We start from the raw sequence: 21,250 nt of genomic DNA, 5'->3' as shown, positions 1-21,250 counted from the left end.
GCTGGGAGCAGTTTTTGATGACCTTTTTTGCCTTAAACCACTTCTAGAGAGTAAATTGTTAAAACTGAAATATTTTGAAAACTGGTAAATGATTCAAGTGAGGACTTGGATTGTTGTTTTGTTGATTGACTAAACTTAAGAAAGTGATGGAGGAAATGTTAATGATGAAAACTAAACTGAAAATGTATCTTGCATACATGTTTTAGAGAACTGGTTGTTAAACACTTACCAGCACATCCTTGGCTATGGAACATTGCTATTGCTTGGTCATGTCAGATTCTTTGTGACCCCATTTGGAGTTTTCTTAGCAAAGATACTGGATTGGTTTGCCCTTTTCTTCTCCAGCTCATCTTTCAGATGAGAAAACAGGAAAACAGGGTTAAGTGACTTGCCCAGGGTCTAAATCAGGATTTGAACTCAGGTCTTCCTGACTCCAGGTGCTCTATGCACTATGGCACCACTTAGCTGCCCAGGCCATGAAATACCCTTTGTGAAAGTCTGCCTGTACTCTTCTCATACCTTCATCAAGGATGTCCCTGATGCTGTATAGATGAGTCCCATAAAGACTGGATAGGGATGGAGAAGTAGGCAAATGGGTCAATAGTTATTTCTATTCCTTTGTTTGGTAAAAATAAAGTCCAAGATTATTTTTTCCCAGGCTGAAGCCACACTATACCTTCTCACTCACTTTTTCTAGAATCCATAATAATACCTTCTCCTCTGGCAAAACAGAGCTGATGACAAGGAGCTCTTTTTGTGTGTATCTGGCCATCCCATGGTTGGACAGCTTTAGTTCTTCTTTGTGCAGATCCAAAATCTGGGTACCTGGAACCTCAAGGAAAGGTGGCACAGTTCTGTGTAGAAGGAAGTGGGTCTGAATCCAAAAGACCTAACAAATCCTAGCTCCTCTACTTAGTGCCAATGTGCTCTGGGCATGTCAATTTATCTCTCTTGGCCTCAGTTTCCGTATCTGTAAAAGGAGTATGACAATAGCACTTACCTCATAGGGTTGTTGTGAGAATCAAATGATACACAGACAGATGGATGGATAGGCAGAAGAAAGAAAGAAAGAGAGATAAAGAAAGAAAGAAAGAGAGAGAAAGAAAGAAAGAAAGAAAGAGAAAGGAAGGAAGGAAGCAAGGAAGGAAGGAAGAGATGGATGGATAAATAGATAGGTGGATAGATAGATATGGATATGGATATCACACATATGTATGTATGTGTATTTTTGAGAGAGATTTTATATATAATATACAACAAATGAGATTATAGTATATTACATATATATATCTTTATAAACCTTAATGTGCTAAATAAATGTTGATTATTATAATAAAACTCTGAACATCAGTTTTCCCATCTGTTAAATGAAGTGGTGGGACTGGAAGGGACTATCTTTCCCAGCTCTACATCTATGACCCTGTGATGAAGTTGGAATAAGATTAAGCATGTGAGAGCAATCAGACAGATTAGGCTGAGAAAGTCAAGCTAATATTTTTTTTACGAAGAGCTTACTATGGATTGGCCAATGTGCTAAATGCTGGGGATACAAAGAAAGGCAAAAGACAGTCCTGCCCTCAAGGAACTCACAGTCTAATGGGGGAGACTACATGCAAACAGTTACTCACAGACAAGATCTAGGTGGAATAAAACAGAGTTCATCTCAAGGGGAAGACACAAACTTTAGCAGGGACCAAGATAGACTTCTTGCAGAAGGGGGGAATTTAGCTGAGACTTGAAGGAAGCAAAAGCAAATCGAAGGAAGAAAGAACAACTTCTAGTTTGGAGGATCAGGGAAGGCTACATGGAAGTGATACCTGAACTGAGCCTTGAAGGAGGAAACTTCAACTTATACATGTGTGTGTGCTGGGAGAAGGGGTATCAGTAAATCACTGCAGGCATGGGGAAATGCAAATGCTCAGAAGTGGAAGAGGGTGAGATGATTTTGAGGAATATGTGTGGAGAGGGGAGTGGTACAAGAGAAAACTAGAACCAGATTGAGAAAGGTTTTAAATACCAGGTTAAGGAAATGGAACATTATTCTATAGACATAATAGAAAGCCAGTGAAGGCATTTGAGCAAAGGAGTGCCATTATCAGACCTGCACATTAGGAAGATGACCTTGGTATCAAGATAGTAAGGAAAGAGTGGAGAAGGAAGAGACTGGAATTGACTTAATTGACAGGACTTGGAAAGTAATTGGATGTGTGGAGAGACAGAGAGAGAAAAGTCCAATGTGAATCAAAGCCTGGGAGCCTGGGGGACAGAGGAAAGGGCAGTGCTCTTATTTCTGGTCAGGGAGTTAGAAGTTTCTCCAGTGGGGAATGGGGAATCATTGAAAGTTTTTGAGGTGAAAAAAGTGACAAGATAAAGAGATGAAAGGAAGCTTGACCAATGCCAACTACTTTCAAATATGTTACAGATCCTAAAGTAACAAATTATATTCAATTGATGATATTTCACATTGGCTACTTCCTAATGATTTCAAGGTGCCTTTATTTCATTAACAAACCTCCCCCAAAAAAGCATATTGAATTTCTTCTAATTGGATTGCCTGGGGACAACTAAACCCAGCCATCATATATAGAGTCTTCTGGACTTCTGTCAAAGAGTGTTGCACTTCCATCAATGGATAAGATCAGTTGAACAGCTACCATGTGCCTAGCATGGTGGCAGGTGTTGGGTATGAAGGGAGAGGAGTCTCTGGAGGGGGAGATGACAGAGAAGTTCATGATACAATCTCTGCTCCCATACAAACAGAACAATCAGAAAATGTTTGCGAACTCAAAAACATGGTGCCACGTATTTCAGAGGAGAAACATCAAAAAACTGGGGGCTGCAGTAATTCCAAAGACTTCCGGGAAGAAGACCCTTTAAGAAGGATTGTAAGGTCATCTCCAGTTGTCCTGACCTATATCTGGCCACCACACCCAGATGGCTCTAAGGGAGAGAGTGAGGCTGGTGACTTTGCACAGCCCTCCCTCACTTAAATCCAATTCACTTGCAAGTCATGGCATCACCTCCCTGATGTCATGGTTCTCTTCAAGAACTAATGATAAATAATAAAGATTAGCATTCAGAGCATTAGAGGACAAAAGAATCTCTTGTTGTTCAGTCAGATCCAACTCTTCGTGACCCCATTTGGGGTTTGCTTGGCAAAGATACTGGAGTGGTTTGCCATTTCCTTCTCCAGTTCATTTTACAGAAAACTGAGGCAAATAGTGTGAAGTAACCTGCCCAGGGTCACACAGCTAGTAAGTATCTGAGGTCAGATTTGAAATCAGGTTTTCTTGACTCCAATTCCAGTGCTTGTGAATCACAGGATTAGAAATTCATCCACTCCAGTGGTGGTGTAGCAAAAAGAGCTCTGAATCTAGAGTTTAAAAAGACTTGGGCTGAAACTCAGACTCTGATACATCCTAGCATCATGACCCTTGATTAGTCACTTAACCTCTCCAATCTTCAGTCTTTTCATCCATAAAATGATTGGCTTTTGGAGATCTGGCACACCTCCCCACCCTTTTCAGCTTCCTTTTGCATATCATGTTTTGTCTTCCTTCATTAAATTGTAAACACCTAGAGGGTAGCAACTTTATTTGTAACCTTAACCCTTTGTACAGTGGTTGGCACATAGTAGGTACTTAGTGAATGTTTATCATATTATATGTGTTGGATAATGATACTTGTGCTGATAAGCAACAGGGCTGTTGTCAAGAAAGTGCATTGCAAATGTTAGTTCCATGTAGAAATAGGAGTTGTCATAAGATAACAAAACAACCCCACAGGCTACTCCTCTGAAGCCCAGAGAAGACTCCAGTAGCCTGTAAGTAATTGAGAAGCCTAGAGCCAGTCACCCAGCAGACTCAGGTCCTCACCCCACCCCAAAGCCAGTACTCTCCTTAATCAATCAAGCAAGCAAGCACAGTTTGACAAGAACCTACTATGCACCAAGCACTGGATCAAATGCTCTGTGGTGCCCTACCAAACAACTGAGATGGAAAGCATCTGAAATGCAGAGCAAGTCAACCAAACGAACCCCTTCATTTACCCCCACTTAAAAAAATTACTTGATTGCCCCCTCGGCTGGCCTCAGTGTGTGTTACACACACGTCCTCCGTAGGAGCTCATTTAGCAGCTCTTTCAGCTTTTCATGAATATGGAGGAAATAAACCAATGTCTGGCCCACTGCTAATGATCAGGTTTCTATGAGCAGCTCATTGTATCACAAAGAAAGGCGGCGGCAGTTGGTATTGTGGAATATTAACACGGTTTTTACAAAGCTGATGAAACCTCCTCTTAAGCTACTTAATACCTGTGAGCTGAAATTTCATGTCTTGAAATGGTTTGTCTCTGGCAGCAGCAACAGCTGACTTGCCAAAGAAGCCGTCTCTGAGTTTTCCACATTAGCTCAGTCGGTGCCTAGCTCTAAGAGGATGCTGGGAGTTAGTTGGAGGGTCTGTGTAAAGGACCTTAGGGATTTTATTTTCATTAGGCTTATTGGCTGATGAGTTGGTTGACAGAGAATAGCTTGTATTCATTTGCCTCTCCTAACCAGGCAAGCCAGGAAACCATTCCTGTGAGTCCCTGGGAATGTCTGACCACCTCCTCCCTAGAGTCAGAGCCAAGGAGAGAGGCCAAGCTGTCTCTTAGAGAAATGGCTGGCTGGTGAAGACCACTTTCTCACTGTCATTCTCTCCTGGACCTGTAATTCTGAAGTCATTCTAAAACCTATTCAGTTGGAGGCACCAGATGCCAGGGTGGTCATCATAAGATTTTCTAAATTGTTCTCAATTCCTGAGGCAAGCTCCACACTGGTAGGAAGAATATGGTACCTGGTAGGAGGCAGATGAGATGAGAAGGCTTGGTGCCATGGAAGGGATGCTACTCATAGAATCAAAATCTCTGAATTCAAGCCATAAATCCTGGCACTTATATGTGATCCTGGACAGATTGTCTAAACTTTCTAAGTCTTAGTGTTTACATTTGTAAAATGGAGAGAGCATATTTATATTATCGACCTCAAAAATTGTTAGGAGGAAAGTATACTGTATAAACCTGTAAGTACTTTAAAAAATGTGATTTGACCTAGGACAAGGATTCTTGACTTTTTTCATGTCCTGGACCTCTATGGCCATCAATCAGTCTGGTGAAACCTGTGTATCCCTTCTCAGAATCATGCATTTAGATGGTTTTAGCGCTGGTTTTGGAATGAGAAGACCACAGATCAAATCTTGGTTAGCACACTCACCCTGGGTGAGTCACAACTTTCCAAAGTCCCCTCTCTCACCAATAAAAGGAGGGAAGCCATTTTTTCATCTCTTCTCCAAGGCTAAGCTGGGTCATCATAATGACCTAGCACTGGATTGCCTCTCATTACATTTTCTGATAACATCATTGTGAACACTGAAAATGTTACTTCCCTGGTTCTGCTCCCTTCAGTCTGCATCAGATTATCTAAGTCTTCCAACGTTTGTTTGAATCTTTACTATTGATCATTCCTTGACACGTAGCAATGTTCCATTATTTTCATCTGCTACAATGTTCAGTCACTTACCAATGGAAGGGAACCCACTTTGTTTCCAGTGTTTACCTACCATAGAAAGTCAGGCCTTCAGCAAATAAACACAACTGATCTTAACACCTAACTAGAATATGTAGCCCCAGGTGTCTTCAGGCAGCACCCTGGGTGAGTTCTTGTCCCACTTGCCTATGAGAGACAGCAAGGTATGGTGGATAGAGCATCAGATCTGGAGTCAGGAAAGCCTGGGCTCAAATCCTGCCTGAGGCACTTACTAGCTTTATGATCCCAGACAAGTCTCTTAATGTCTCTGGGCATTCATTTCCTCATTCATAAAATGAGAGGGTTGCAATTCTATGTTTTCTGAGGTTTCCTTCAACTGCAATTTTTTATTTATATTTTATTTAATTTTTGTTTTAGTTTTTGAATCCCAGTACCTGGCAATTAGTGAGTTAGTCAACAAGTATTATTAAGCACTTTCTAAATGTCAGGCCCTGAGCTAAGGAATGGAGATAGAAAGAAAAGAAAAAAAGCCAGGTCCCTGCTCTCAAGGAGCTCCCAATCTAAACCTGGAATACAAGACAGACAGAAGAGATCCCAGATAACTTCAGAGGGGACAGAAGGTGTGATCTGAGATGAGTCTTGAAGGACAGAACATAAGGAGGGACAGCATCCCAGGCAGGAGGGACAGCCGGTGAAAAGACCCAGAGGTGGGAGATGGAATATAGTGTCCTAGGATTGATGAATGCCTATTAATTGAGTGAGTGAGTGAGTGATTAAGCAGCTATTATGTGCCAGGTACTGTGCTGAGCACAAGTGAGACAAAGACAAAAATTAAAATCTCCTCCCTCGAGGAATCGGATGTTTCTCCAACCTCTCAGTACTGTCACTGCTTTCTCCACCTCCTTCATCCCCCACCCAATCCATCACTCAGGCCTGTTGCTTCTCTCTGGGAAGAATTTCTCATATCGATCTTCTTCCTTCTCCCACGTCCACCAAGCTAAGTCAAGCGAGGAGGCTTTATGATTTTTTTTAAAAAATCAAGGTTCCTTTGATGCCTCTTGGGTTTTTTACATTTCAGTCTATTTCTGGTGAATGTATTTCTGAATATGCCCACCCTATGACCTTCTTATCTAACAAGCAAACAGCCCATCTAGCAGCACCTACAACAATCAGCTGCTATCATCCCTTGATTTTCCAGGGAAAGGAGAAATATGCATTTCCTTATCTCTGCTCCAAGGCCAAAATTGCTCATTACAATTATATGACCTTTTTAATCAATATCGTTATACTTGTGATGGACATTGTTTTGGCCTCATTACTTTTTTTCTCTTTTGAACTATTGCAATACCTTCCTAAGCTGTCTCCTTGCCTTCAGGCTTCCCCTCATCCCATCTAGGCCACTCTGCAAAATTACACGGATGTGATCATGCCTTGATGGCTCCTATTTCCTACCAAATAGAGTTCAAATTCTTAGGCCTGATTTCCAAAGGCCTTCCCAAACTGAATTCAATTGGCATTTGTAGCGTTAGCTATACCCCTTTATATATTATATAAAATTATATTTAATTATATTTTTATATAATATAACATATATAAATTATATAAATATGTTATATATTATATAAATATAATAATTATATTTATTATACAAAATGATATATTTTATATACTCTTTTGTTGTTGTTCGATCATTTTCAGTCATGTTTGACACTTTGTGATCCCATTGGGGGTTTTCTCGGCAAAGACATGGGAATGTTTTTCCATTTCCTTCTCCAGCTCCTTTTACAGATGAGGAAACTGAGGCAAACAGGGAAAAGTGACTTGCCCAGGATCATCGAGCTAGTAAGTGTCTGAGGCTGAATTTGAGCTCAGATCCTCCTGTCTCTAGGTCTGGTGCTCTATGAACTATGGTGCCAACTAGTTAGTCCTTTATATACTGACCACTCACTGTTGTATAAACACATCTCACACTTTCCTGACTTTAGACCTCCTTTGCTTATCCTGTTCTCTAGTCTAGAACAGTTAAAATCCCATCCCCCCTTCGAGACCCAAAGCAAATGCCACTTCCTCTGTGAATCTTTCTTGGATTTCCTGTGTATCAAGCAGGACTCAAACCCAGGTCTCCCTGACTCCAACTCCAGCTTTCTATCCACTATACTATGTTGTTTCTCATGGCTTTTATCTCATATATATGTGTGTATACTTATATGTACATGTTTATATTTGTGCATATATTATATATATATATTTATAATACAGTTCAGCCCAGCTCAGTTAACATAATAATTATATATAGTAAATACAATCATATATAATAATATTCATACATTATTATATAATGTTTATATTATATGTGCATATGCATAAACTAAATATCTATTTACATTTTATTTTTCAAAGTTATTTGTGTGGTTTTTGTCATCCCCTCTTTCAGATCTGAGGATCCTTGGGATCTAACACAGTGTATCTCACATAGTCGGATCTGATATAACCACTCCCTACTTAACACTTCTAATTAGTCCCACAAAACTGAACTTTAGGTGAAACAACCTATTTCAGGGGATGGTTAGTTCTGTAGTTCATGGAATTATCTTCTTTGCATATAAGGCAATCAACCCAATGGCATTACAGCAGGATTCAGTTCTACCATAGCAATGATATTGTTGCTGAATGACATTTTTCTGGGCTAGGCAGGGTATGGCTGTAAAATTTTGTTGACTGTTGAATGAGCATTCAGTATAATTTCCATGTTAATATGTTTTGTTGTTACTCTAAGGTTTGTAATTGTTCGTGAATGTCTGTATGATAATTCTCATAACTAGAGGATTTGAATAACCTCAACATCCCATTCCTCAGTCATTGTTAAGGTCCTGTGACCTCTGACCAGCAGAACAACCGAATAAGGCTGAGCTCAGACAGTATTGCCAAAGACTTTGTGATACCTCCAGAGAACTGGTGGTCTCAGAGTGCAAATGGAAGCATACTTTTTTCTCTTTCTCTCTCTTTCTTATTTTTTTCCCGGAAGATGGCTAATGGGGAAATATGCTTTGCATGACTTTGTATCATTTTTCTTGCCTTCTTTATAGGTTGGAGAGGGGGTAGAGAGAAGGGGAGAATCTGGAACTAAATTTTTTTTTAATTTTTTAAGACTTTGTGATAGAGTTATCATCATCCAAACCCTTGGAAGTTTAATGTGCTTAATGCTATAAAAAGGCATTTTATGGCACAATCCATTGCATGAGACTCGCCCAGAGACACATACAACACAGAAGAACACAAACAGGCAACAAAGGAATTCTGCTCAGAAACATCAGAGAGGTGCACTAATCTTCCAGCGAGAGATTTCACCTGGTGCTTTTGCTCTCCTGCCTGCCAACATAATCAGCTCAGCTGCCACCGTGGAAAGGATAGTTTGCAAACCCCTAACCCAGGAGTGCTTTCATCTATGGCCTGCAGACAGTCTCAGAATGAGAGACAGACATCACAGTAGCCCCCCTCACCTCAGGACTACTAGCAGCAAGTGCTGTCCTTCCTGTTCCCCAGTTTAGCTGACCTATTCCCTCGTTATTCACAACAACAGAGAATTCACAGCGTCAGCTATGTCGAGTTCACTAGGGCTTCATTGTCTCTTCAATGACAATCCTCAGACTAGAATAAAAACTCTTCCTGCTAATCAAGGCACAGATAACCCCCAGGAAGACAGCTTTAAGCAGAGAACGCTCACAGGAGCCTCTTCCCAGAGCCCCGGGTCTGGGGCTAACCAACACCTGCATGGACCAAGGGGAAGGTTTGGGGGATGTTCTTCGAGGGAAGGGGGTGATGCATTCTTAAAAAGCAATGAAAGCAGAAAGAAATAAGGGGGAGCTGGGGTCCCTGGTGCTCTGGTATACTCATTTTTTTCTTCTCCCTTGTTTTTTCAGGGAATTTTAAAGGTCTATGTAAGCAAATCGATCACTTCCCTGAGGATGCAGATTATGAAGCCGACACAGCAGAGTATTTCCTCCGTAAGTGCACTGATTCCTCCTCTCAGTCATGGGGGTGTGGGTGCTAGCACCTGGCAATCTGGAATCTCTGTGGGAGAACCTAACTTCCAAAGTAGAATCAGAGGTCAGCTCTTACTAAAGGCTCTGGGCAAATCCAGTAAAGCCAGCCTTTGGGTATACAGCAGTGCCCGGAGACTGTATTCAAATGTACACTTTGATGTGTGACCCTGGTCAAGTCACTTAACTTCAGGAGAATTCAGTATTGTTATCTGTAAAATTAGAGAGTTAGACTGAATGGTCTCTGAGGTCCTTTGTGTCTATGGATCTATGACTGGACCTGTATGGTCAGTTTCCTCATCTGTGCATGAGACGGTTCTATTTGATGGCCTCTAAAGTCCCTTCCAAGTCTCAGCCCATGATGTAGGGTCCTAATATACTTTCTGTGTGACCTTGTACAAGATATCCAAATTATCTGTGCCACAGTTTCTTCATCTGTAAATTGGAATGTTAACCCTTGCACTGACTGGTTCAGTAAATGATGATGGAGATAGTGCTTTGCAAACCTCAAAAGGAATGAGGAATTTGAACAAGGAGAGGCTAGTCCTTCCTTTTTGGATCAACCAACAATTAAGTCATCAAGATGCATTTATTAAGCACCTTCCATATTCCAGGCACAGTGGGCTGGAGCACCTGTCTGTCTAACGGTTCTACTGAAGAAAAAAGGGCAGGATTGGGTTTTTCTTTGTTTTTGCAATGGAGGTAGAAGAGAAATTGGGAGGGAGAGAAAATAAATTCTTAGTTATTTAAAATGGGGACCTAAAATAAAATTTAAATAAAAAAGAAAAAGGGGATGAGAGTTTTGGGGGAAAGGCTATCGAATAAAACCAAAATTAAATTTTGACATAATGTATTTCCTGAGCCATCAATCAGCCATTGATTAATCAATCAATAAGCATCCATTAAGCTCCTCTTATGGACCAGGTCCCTCAAGGAACTTCCATTGACTCAGGGAGACAACATATATGGATATAAGACATACAGACAATACAAGGTCACTTGGTTGGAGAGGTCACTTCTGGCTAGGATGATAAGGAAAAGCTCTAGGAGGATAAGGAAAGGTTTCATGCGAAAGATGGTGCTTGAGCAAACTTGAGGAAGTGAAGAAGTCTACAAGACATTGATGAGGAAGGAGGGCATTCCAGGCATGAGATGGCAGTGCATAGGCTCAGAAATGGGAACTGACATCCCTCATGTAAGAAACAACAAGAGGGTTGATTTGTTTGGACTATAGAGTATGTGAAGAAGATTAATTGATAAGGAAACTAGAAAGGTTGTGGCCAGGTTGCAAAGAGATTTAAATTACAAACAGAGGATTTATATTTGTTCCTAGAGGTAATAGGAAGCCACTGAAGTTTATTGAATACAAAAGTGATATGGTCATACCTGTACTGTAGGAAAAATCACTGTGGCAGCTTTGAGAAATACATTTATCAAGGGACAATATGTTGAGAACCCAAGAAAATGTCTTGTTCAGCTAAAATGCAGCAAGCCAATGATGTTTCCTGGAAAGAGAGATGCAATATAATGGAGAAAGCTTCTGATCTTGGCTCAGAAAACATGGCTATGACATTGTCCTCAACACAGACTAACTAGAGAGGTCATCTCTTCCAACCTCTTCATTTTAGGAAAGAAAACAGAAACCTAATTCAATTTAACCAGCCTACTATATGCCAGGTACTGTGTTAGGCTCTGGGTATACAAAGACAAAACGACTTGGTCCCTATCTTCAAGGATGTTATATTCCAAAGGATAAAATAAGAAGGGAAAGTAAGATAAGGAAAAATATATTAAAGGAATTAACATTAGAAATGAGTCTGAGACCTTTCCAAGTTCACATAAGGAAATTAATAGTAGAGTCAGAATTTAAACTCAGGTCCTCTGACTCAACACATTACAACACACTGGTGATGTCCGACTTCATTCATTCCAATACATTTAATATGCCTCCATCAGATCATCTGGGGCATATGTCCATATTCCCAAACCTGGATGGTTCACTGAGGTTCCAGCGAGGCCCCAACATCCTTTTATGTGCTTCCCACAGTGACTTAAAATAAAAAGTCTCACCAGAGCCCATGTGGTATGATTTTAAATGGTCTCATGAATGCCATGTCAAGAGTTCTGGCATTCTATTCAGCACTGTTTTTTAAAAATTCCAAAATTAACACTCTGTTGTGAGAGCCAAAACCTACCATACCTGGTAGGTCTGGGAATTATACTTCACCCCATATATAAAATTATACAAATATAATTTTGTATTTTACCAAGTTCTCATAGATTATCTCCTGCCTGTTGCTTTTTAGTGTCTGTCCCAACCCAAAATTATTAGAAGATAACAAAATTAAAATTACAAAAACAACTCTAGTGAATGGGGAGGAAAGGAAAAAAAATAAAATAGCCTCCTTTCTTGAAGAGAAAGTAATTTGTAGTCCCAGATAAGGTCCCAGATCACAAGGGGTCTTCAAAAGAAACTAGAACTTATTTCCTCACCTTCTTGTGATAAATCAAACAATCCATGGTGAAAATTCCTCCCATGGGTCCTTCAAGCAATGCATACATTTCTTCACTGAATCTCTTCCAATGCACAGGGAAATCCAGATGGAGGTCCTAACAAAATATTTCCAGTGGGTACCTGTGACACATAAGGTATCCCATTTCTATCACTGAAAAACATTGGAGCATTCCAAATGGAATTCTGAATTTACCCAAATCTAGGACAAACAAGCTAGCTCCAAAAGAAGTAGGACAAATATGAACCAGGTCATGAGATATGACCTCAGAAAGCCCTTTTCTGCAAAAGCCTCATATTCTACCCTCACCTAGGTCCCAAATTCATTCTGTGTTCACCAAAAGAGGAGAGTCAGGTTTTTCCCATCTCTCTATACCCTTCCCTAAAGTAGGACTCCAGGGAAAAATTCTAAACCAAGGGTCAGAAAACTGCACCCCAAGGGCCAAACCCAGCCCATCTCCTGTTTTTGTACAACTAAGACCCAAGGGCCATAGCATGCTGACCCCTGACTCTAAATAATGCTTTGGTCTGACTCATATCTAGGACCTCCTCATACAGGGATTTGTGAACATTTTCTAGAAAAAATACTAAATATGCAATACTTATCCATAAAAGAAATGCTTAGGCCAGAAAAAGATCCATAACATTCATTAACAGATAATTAAAACATCCCCCATATAACCCAACCCCATCATTATAATCTTTCCCAAAGGTAAAGGTGCAGTATAAGACTGCTGAGTAGACATTCACCTCAGACCTCCATTTGTCTGAGCAATTCATAAGTTCCATATCTGCTGGCCAGTCAGGGATGGTTCTTTAGTCCTTTTAAATTCAGGATGATCTGACTGGCGGTCACCTTGCCTGCTAAGAAGCAGTGTAGTTCCAGGAAACACCTCCTGCTGGGTGGCCAGAATTAATTCAGGAACTCAGGAATGTTTGCATTCGCAAGGTAGTTACCACCAAGGCTGAGAACATCCATTGCTCAGGATGGCTGGTTGCCGTTTACAGACTTATGCCCAGGGAAGAAACACAAATGTAGAAGGAAGCAGCCAGAATCCCTTTTTCACCTAGGCCAATGCTGTTCTCATTGCCATAAGTCTAAGTTGTGAGCCACCATTACTACCAGGTGAGAAGGGAGAAAAATTTTCTGCCTCTCACCACTAGAATTCAAAGGGAAAGACTGGAAAAGACCCAAAGTAGAAGAGAAGTCAAGCTGTTTGCTCTTGAGTGGACAGTTCCTCCTGGCTGAGTCATCTTCAGTGTAACCCCAGGCCTAGGGACCAAGTGACCAATTAGGAGATGCTATGTCATTCATATCCTTTAGCAGGAGACCAGAATGTATGCCCAGCTCTAGGAGAAGTGTCCAAGTCCAGCCCCATGACAGTTATATTAAAAATACTAATATAATTTAATTTAAAAGTACCACTCAGATAATAGCCCCACTGTCTGTTAGATTAAGTCAATTAAGTCAAGTCGAGTCAGCAAGGATTTAGTAAATGCTCACTATGTGCCAGGTACTGTGCCAAGTGCTGGAAATGCCAAGAAAGACCAAACAACCCCTGTCCTCAAGGAGCTGCCAGTCTAATGGAGGAGATGACAAAAAACCCAGCTACATAAAAACAAGACATGGGCAGGATAAATTGGAGGAGCATTCAAGAAGACCAGAAAAGTCTTCTTACAAGAGGTGTGATTTTAACTGAGACTTGAAGAAAGCCAAGGAAGCTAAGAATCCAACAGGAAGAGGAAGAGAATTCCAAGAGGAGGGGAGAGCCTGGGAAAATGCATGGAAATTGAGGAACACCAGGAGGGGACCTTATAAATCATCTCATCCAACTGTTTCATTTGACTCTAAAGCCCAGAGGGATACAATGCCTTGTCTGGGGTCACACAACTAGAAAGTATTGGAAATAATATCCCAATAATTTTCTGACTCTAAATCTACTGTGCTAAGCTGCCTATTCCCCAGGAATCCCTGGAGTCCATGATGCCTTCCCTCTGGGGATAGTCATGGGGAGAAAGCAAAGAGGGATCATTCTTTCCTGCTGGCAATTCAGCCTGTGTGCCAGACTTCAGCAAATAGCCCCTAAGCCATGGTTGGGTTCAGGCTTCAAGGGCCATGACCAACCCTTTGAGTTCACCTCCTGTCTGAAACCAAGTCTGCCACCTACACCTGGGCAGCCACGAGTAAGTTATTTAACCTCTCAGGTCCCACAGTGGACAAGCATTAGAGGTAGCATCCCAACCTACATTTTCTGACTCTGAATCCAGTGTGGCCTTTCCACTGGACTGGGCTGCCTATTCCCTTCTCATCAAATCCTAGGTTTCCAGAACTGGAAGGGACTGCAGTGGGCTTACATGAATGAGATGACTCTGAGATTCCTTGCTAATTTAAGTCCACAAACCTAGGAGCCTAGGAAAGCAGGGAGAGAGAGTGAGGTCTGAAATCAAAAGAGCAGGCATGGAGTCCCACTATTCCAGGTAAGTCTCTTCCCTCTCACCTCAGTTTCTTCATCTGCAAGATTAGGCACTAGATGCCCTCAAAGGTCCCTTTCCACTCTGATAATCTAGGATTCAGTAACAGGGATTCCCGGGGGATAGGCAGCTTAGCACAGTAGATTTAGAGTCAGAAAATTATTGGGATATTATTTCCAATACTTTCTAGTTGTGTGACCCCAGGCAAGGCATTGTACCCCTCTGGGCTTTAGAGTCAAATGAAACAGTTGGATGAGATGATTTATAAGGTCCCTTCCAATACTAAATCTATGGACCTCTGGCCTCCAGCTCCAAATCTATGATCCTTGAGGCAAAGAGTTCTTGACTTCTGGGAATATGGAATCTAACCCAGAGTAGTAGCAGTTTTAAAAACTTAAAATGACCATAGAGGAAAAAGGACATTAGAAATCACCTATCCCATCTTAAGGGCAGCTAGATGACGAAGTAGATAGAGTACTGGGTCTGGAATCAAGAACACCTGAGTCTGAATCTGGTACTAGACACTTACTGACTGTGTGACCCTGGGCAAGTATCTTTACCCTGTGTGCCTCAGTTTCCTCATCTGTCAAATGAGCTGGAGAAGGAAATGGCAAACTACTCCACTATCTTTGCCAAGAAACGGGGTCAGGAAGAGTCAGACTGACTCAACAACAAATCCCGTTTTAAAGATGGTGAAAATGAGGCTGCAAATGGGAAGTGATTTTTGCCCAAGGTCTCACAGCTAAAAAATGGCAGTTAGAGTTCAACCCAATAAATTCTATCTTGAATCCAGAAGTCATAGGATCCTAGATTTAGATATGCGAGGGATTTCAGAGGCCATGGAGCTCTACCCCCCCACCTTAGATAAAACCCTGGGGCTTGGGTAGCAATGACAATGGGGTCCTCTAACTCCAGATCCAGTCTGCCCTCCAAGGCACCACATCACTCTTTTCTGCTGACCTTTTCCCATCCCACCCACCCAGAGACTTCAAGGACAGTGGCTTCAGGGAAGGTTCCTTATTCACTGAGGGCCATCTGGTCCCAGCCTTAGTCAGATCCCTTTCAGGGCAGCTGTGAGGCTCTGTGCCCAGTGAGGCCTTGTCTTTCCTCACCCAGGCTAAATTGGCTTCTGTTACGCTGAGATCGATCATATTAAAAATTTAGGCAGTGTTTTATGATATGGATCACTGCTGTCTCTTTAAGGGATGGCCTCTCCAATCAAAGCAGCAAGACAGATCCATTCTGGCATCTCTGTTTCCCAAGAGGCATGAGGTCCATCCAGCAGCTACGGGGATTTGTGAAATGAAATAGGAGGCCTTGCAGATGTCTGGCTTCTTCTGTTATGAGCTTTCCCAATGTGCTTTTCTTGGGACTCCCAGACACCCTGTGCTGCTGGATGGTTTGGGCATTTTTCTCAGAGCAACTTCAGATGATTGATTCCTCTTGAGACTGTGCCCAAGTCCTCAGGAGGTGCCCAGGGGGTGTTGGCTGCCCTTAAAGGTTGACAAGTGAAGGACAGAGAGGCATCAAGGGGTCATGGAAAGAGCAAAGGACTTTGGGGCAAGGGAAGGTTAGTAGTCTTAGCAATGCCACTAGCTAGCTGGTTAGCTACAAGCCTGACATTTCCCCTTTCTGCTCCTCAGTTTCCTCCAGATGTAAAATAAGGGAGCTGGAACACAGTGGCCACTTAGGGCCCTTCTAGTTTCAGTGTTCTGATTCTGTCATTCCCATTTGGCTCACAGTCACCACTGCAGCTAGCCTGCTAAAGGATGGTCCAGGGAGGCAATGAAGATGGTCCCAGAGTCCAACCCCCCACAGACTGGTCCTGGGAGCCTCCCCCTGATCATTTGATGGCTGGTTGCCCCTCCCTGCTGTCTTCAGCTTTCCCATTTCCACAGAAGGATTGTTATCAGAATAGAAAGTGAATTCTAATGTCTTTTGGTGAAAGACCTAATATAGAGTGCGTGTTAATTATATTAACATCGTCGGCATTTAGGGTGGCTGTGCGCTTTGCAAAGTCCTTCACAAATATCATCCCACTTCCATCTTCACAAGAACCCTGGGAGGGAGACATTATTATTATCATCCCTATTTTACAAATGAGGAAACTGAGACAGACAAGAGTTCAATGACTTTCTCAGGTTCATAGCTAACAAGCTTCTAAAGATGGCTTGGAAATGGGATCGTCTGAGTCGTTGTCCAGCACTCTGGGCGCTGTGGCGCCACCTAGTGGCCTCTGTTGTTTAACGGATGCAACCAGGGACAGCTCCTCATTAACGAGGGTCTTTGGCCTTTTGACCATCTCTGAGCCTCAGTTTCCTCATCTCTAACAAAAGACTGTAGCAATAGTTAACCTCCAAGGTCTCTTCCTGTTATATATTTTCAAGTTATATATTTCCAATTCTAAAATTCTTTGTTCTAATATTCCGTTCTAAGGTCCCTCCCAACCCTGACATTCCCTGTTCTAAGGCCCCTCCAAGCCCTCACAGTCCCTGTTCTGAGGCCCCTCCCAGCCCTGACATTCCCTGTTCTAAGGCCCCTCCAAGCCCTGACATTCCCTGTTCTCAGGCCATTCCCAGCTCGAACATTCCCTGTTCTAAGAACCTTCCCAGCCCTGACACTTCCTGTCCTAAGTTGCCCCCCATTCTAGGGACATAAGCAAGTTAAAGATCTATATGGCTGTGAGCAAAGGAGCTTTCTGGGTGGTCTAGACAGACCCACAGGCCAGCCCTCAATGGCAGGCAGATCATTCTCAGTACCCCACTGAAGGACGCAGTCTGCCCCGGGCCAGAGCTACAGAGACAAGGGCCGGGGCAAAAGGTAGGGGGGCAGCCTAAATCTGAGTCTTCCAAGATGGGGTGTCTTGGCTCCGCCGAGCAGGGGGAGGGGCATTCGAGACGTCCCATCTGTTCCCTCTTCCAGGCTGCCTCTGAGCATCAGTGCCTTGGCGAGGCTGGGTTTTTTAAAGAAACTAGCAGAACGTTAATCCTGAAGTTGGAAATAACCACACATCAGGAACGACAGACTAAAATTTGCACAAATGGATTAAAAGTAGGTCATTTTTTTCGATCTATTAACCTTGAAAACGGTCTGTGTGAAGCAGCATCTCAGGGTGAATCCCCGAGGATGAGGACCAGCTCAGTACATCCCAACACCAGCCCAGATGAGACATTCCCTCCCAGGATCTGGACTCAAGGTGGCTTTGACCTGGACTGGACAGTCGGGTCAGGCTGCTCCCCATTGTGTCCAGAGATACAAGGCAGAATATATGGAACCAGTAAATATACATAGAGGCAGCATGGAAAAGGGGATGCTGGACCTAGAGTCAGAAGGACCTGGGTTCAAATCCCACCTCAAGCATATATTAGCTGTTGAGCCGAAGCAAGCCAATCTGCCTCTCTAGGCCTCAGTTTCTTCTGCCATAAAATGAAAGGATTGGACCCCATAAGGTCCCTTCTGGCTCTAAATCTATGATCCCACCTCTGACTCTTATGTGTTGTTAAGCCCTTTATCAGGTGATTCAACCTTTCTGAACCTGTTTCCTCAGTTGGAGGACACCACAGTACATAGGGCGCTGGACCTGGAGTCAGAAGACCTGAGTTAAACTTCTACCTCAGACTCTAGCTGGGCAATGGGAGTTATAATCATTTTTTTTTTTTTGTAATTTAGTAACACCTATCTCATAGGGTCATTGTGACAATCAAATTCTAGATATTTATTTCTAAGTATTTCTAGATATTTCTAAAGAATTTGGCACAGTGTCTGGCACATAGTAGGGGCTTAATAAATATTTGTTACCTTCCCCGTCCCATCTGTAAAATGAGAATAGCAGTATCTACCACCTAGTATTGTTGTGGGGATAAAATGAGATACAGTGCTTTGCAAATCTTTAAACACACTATGAGTGCTAGCTATTAAAAGCTATTATTAATGCATATATTAAGTGCCCATGGTTTGCCACATACTGTGCTAAGTGCCAGAAACATAAAGAAAGACAAAATCAGTGCCTGTCCTCAAGTAGCTCCCAGTCCTGACATGGGAAGACAATAAACAAGGGTAAGATGGAGGTGCTCTCCAAGGGAAGACAGGGCACCAGGGGGGGCTTCTGGTAAGAAGTCAGGAAAACCAGGAGGCAGGGGGAAACAAGAAAAGCATTCTAGGCATGGCAGGCATCCAGTACAAATGCCCACAGGTGGAAAATGGAATGTCGTTGTCTTGGCCATTTTTTTTTTCATATTTTTTACTCTACAGACTGTTCACACAGGTGGAAAAAATAGCCACTCTTTGTAATTGAATAAATTCATTGGGACATAAGCTCATCCTCTGGAGACTTGCTGCAAGCTCCTTGGTAATAGGCAAGACAAAGATCTCACCTGTTCCCATGTGGTCTTGATTTCTTCTGCTGGGTCTCTTTCTATCAAAAGTTTATGTTGAAAGCTTCTCACTCCGCAGAGCTCAGAGGGTTGCATATGGTAGAATGACATCAACTGAAACTGCTGTTCTTAAATTAGTATCAACAAGTGTTATGGGCTGGTGGTTATGGGCAATAGTTCCTGCCCATGACAATGGTCCACTTTCCATAGATTTTATTTGCTGGATTTTCAAGGACATTTTGAGGTTTCTGTTTGGAATATGTGGATTTGTCATCTTGTAGGCTGTGATTTTAATAACAGGGAGCCTGGGATGTAGAATTCTAATTGCCAGTCTGTGTCTTACAGAGTATTCAGTAGGTTCTCAATGTTTACAGCTTGAACTGGTGTGTCATTCTACTAGTCCATGGCATTATTTTCACTGGCAGTAAGTCCAGGCTCCTTAAGAATAAGCCATCTCTTAAATTCTGGTTGTCCTGGTTTGTCATCAAACAAACCACTCCACGCCCTTGTTGGGTACTTCTTTCTGCACATGTTGTTCATTTAGCTTATGTGTCTAATGACAGGCAGCAGCAGCAGCAGCAGCATTTATGGTTGTGGTCATTACTACCCTCTTCCTCATTCTGACAGAGCACAAGAAGGAGAAATGTAAAATCCTACATCTGTGTTCCAAAAATTCAAGTATATGAGTATAAGATGGGAGGGAGACATGGGTAGACAGAGGTTCATGGGAGAAGAATTGGTGAATTTAGAACACGAGGCCAATGTGAATGAGCAGCGTTACACAACAGTCCCCCAAAAATTTTAACCCTTTAATTTGACTTCAAGTAGTCTTAATGAATGCATAATAGCCCAAGAGAAGTGATGACCCCACTGTACACTGCCCTCTCAGACCATATCCATAATGGTACATTCCTTTCTAAGCACCTTATTTTAGGAAAGGCACCGAAAATCTTGGGGCAACTAGGTGGCGAAATAGAGGGCTTTCTGGACCTGAAGTCATGAAGACGTGAGTTCAGATCTGGTCTCAGACACTTCCTAGTTGTGTGACCCTAGGCAAGTCACTTACCTCAGTTTCCTCATCTGTAAAATAAGCTAGCAAAGGAAAGGGTAAACCCTCCGGTATCTTAGCCAAGAAAACCTAAATGGAGTCTTGAAGAGTCAGACACAACTGAACAACAAACTCTGACTCCACATCTAGACCATTTTGCATCACATTATGTCATTTTAATGAGTTCATAGCAGTGAGTTCCCTCCCACTTTTGGTTAAATGGAGCCTGGATGGCCACTGCTGATCAGAATGTTGTAGAAGGAATTCCTGCCCTCACTGCCTGGACTACACAGCCCCTTCAGGGGGCCAAGATTCTGCGGGTCAAAGCACAGGTCACTCCCCAGGCCTCTCAACTAATTCTAATTGTCCCCCAAGGGAGGCTCACTCTGAATCAAACCGACAGTTTTCTCTGAGACTGTCGGTCAGGTTGGCGCTCAGTTGACTTGTTGTCAAGGAAATTACTGGTAGGAAACTGCTCTGTTTTTCAGAGTCACCCAGGCCACAAGGAGCACATGAAAAAGCCAGAAAATCACAAATTTATAAGAGGAAGATACCTTAGAGATAATCTCTTCATTTTTCTACATAAGGAAACTGAGGCATCATTTGAACCCAACTCCTCTGCCTCCAACCCACTACCAACTGCTTTGAAATTCCTTTTCCTGCCCAGTCAGACCAAGCCCTTGGGGCTGTTTTAAATGGAGAGGTTTCTGCCAGTGTTGAACAGAAAAGCCCAAAGCTGTCTTGATGTCTTTCCTCAGTCTGGAGAGACTTCTTAGATGGTATGCCCCAAAAAGCCCAATCCTCCCTCCATTCATGCACTTTTTCAAACATTTTTGGACACTCCCTTCTCCCCTCCTCTTCTTAAAATCTTTAGTGGGTTTCAGGTGGAACAGGAAGACCTGAATTCAAAACCAGCCTCAGACACTCACTAACTGCATGACCCTGGGCCGGTCATTTAAGCACTCTCTGCCTCAGTTTCCTCAACAATAATACACCTGCTTCCATAGGTTGTTGTGAAGATCACATGCAATCAGATTCATAGAAGGCCTGGCACATAGTAGGTGCTTAATAAATTCTTCTTTCTTTCCCGATCCATTTGCCACTCTTTGCCAGGTTTTAGTATCCCTTCCCTCTACCAGTGAGGGAGGGAATGTTGGACAGACTGGTGGATTCAGAATGGGAAAGATGAAAGGGATCATAGAATCACAGCCCTCCTGGGGCTGGAAGGGCTCTCCAGAGACATCTGATCCACTCCCCTTCATTTACAGATGAGGAAACTGAGGC

At 42.4% G+C, this 21,250-nt stretch overlaps 1 protein-coding gene across 1 annotated transcript in view; it reads left to right on the top strand.

Moving 5' to 3' along the window:
• CACNG2 (calcium voltage-gated channel auxiliary subunit gamma 2) overlaps positions 1–21,250 on the top strand; it is a 154,313-nt gene that overhangs the window by 123,934 nt on the left and 9,129 nt on the right. The window contains exon 3 of the mRNA XM_072650602.1: positions 9,442–9,525. Within this exon, the coding sequence (XP_072506703.1) occupies positions 9,442–9,525 (84 nt within the window). The remainder of the gene's footprint in view (positions 1–9,441; positions 9,526–21,250) is intronic.

The sequence above is a fragment of the Notamacropus eugenii genome, chromosome 3 (assembly GCF_028372415.1).
Source record: "Notamacropus eugenii isolate mMacEug1 chromosome 3, mMacEug1.pri_v2, whole genome shotgun sequence".
NCBI classification, from domain to species: domain Eukaryota; kingdom Metazoa; phylum Chordata; class Mammalia; order Diprotodontia; family Macropodidae; genus Notamacropus; species Notamacropus eugenii.
This window is presented reverse-complemented; position numbering and strand designations above follow the sequence as displayed.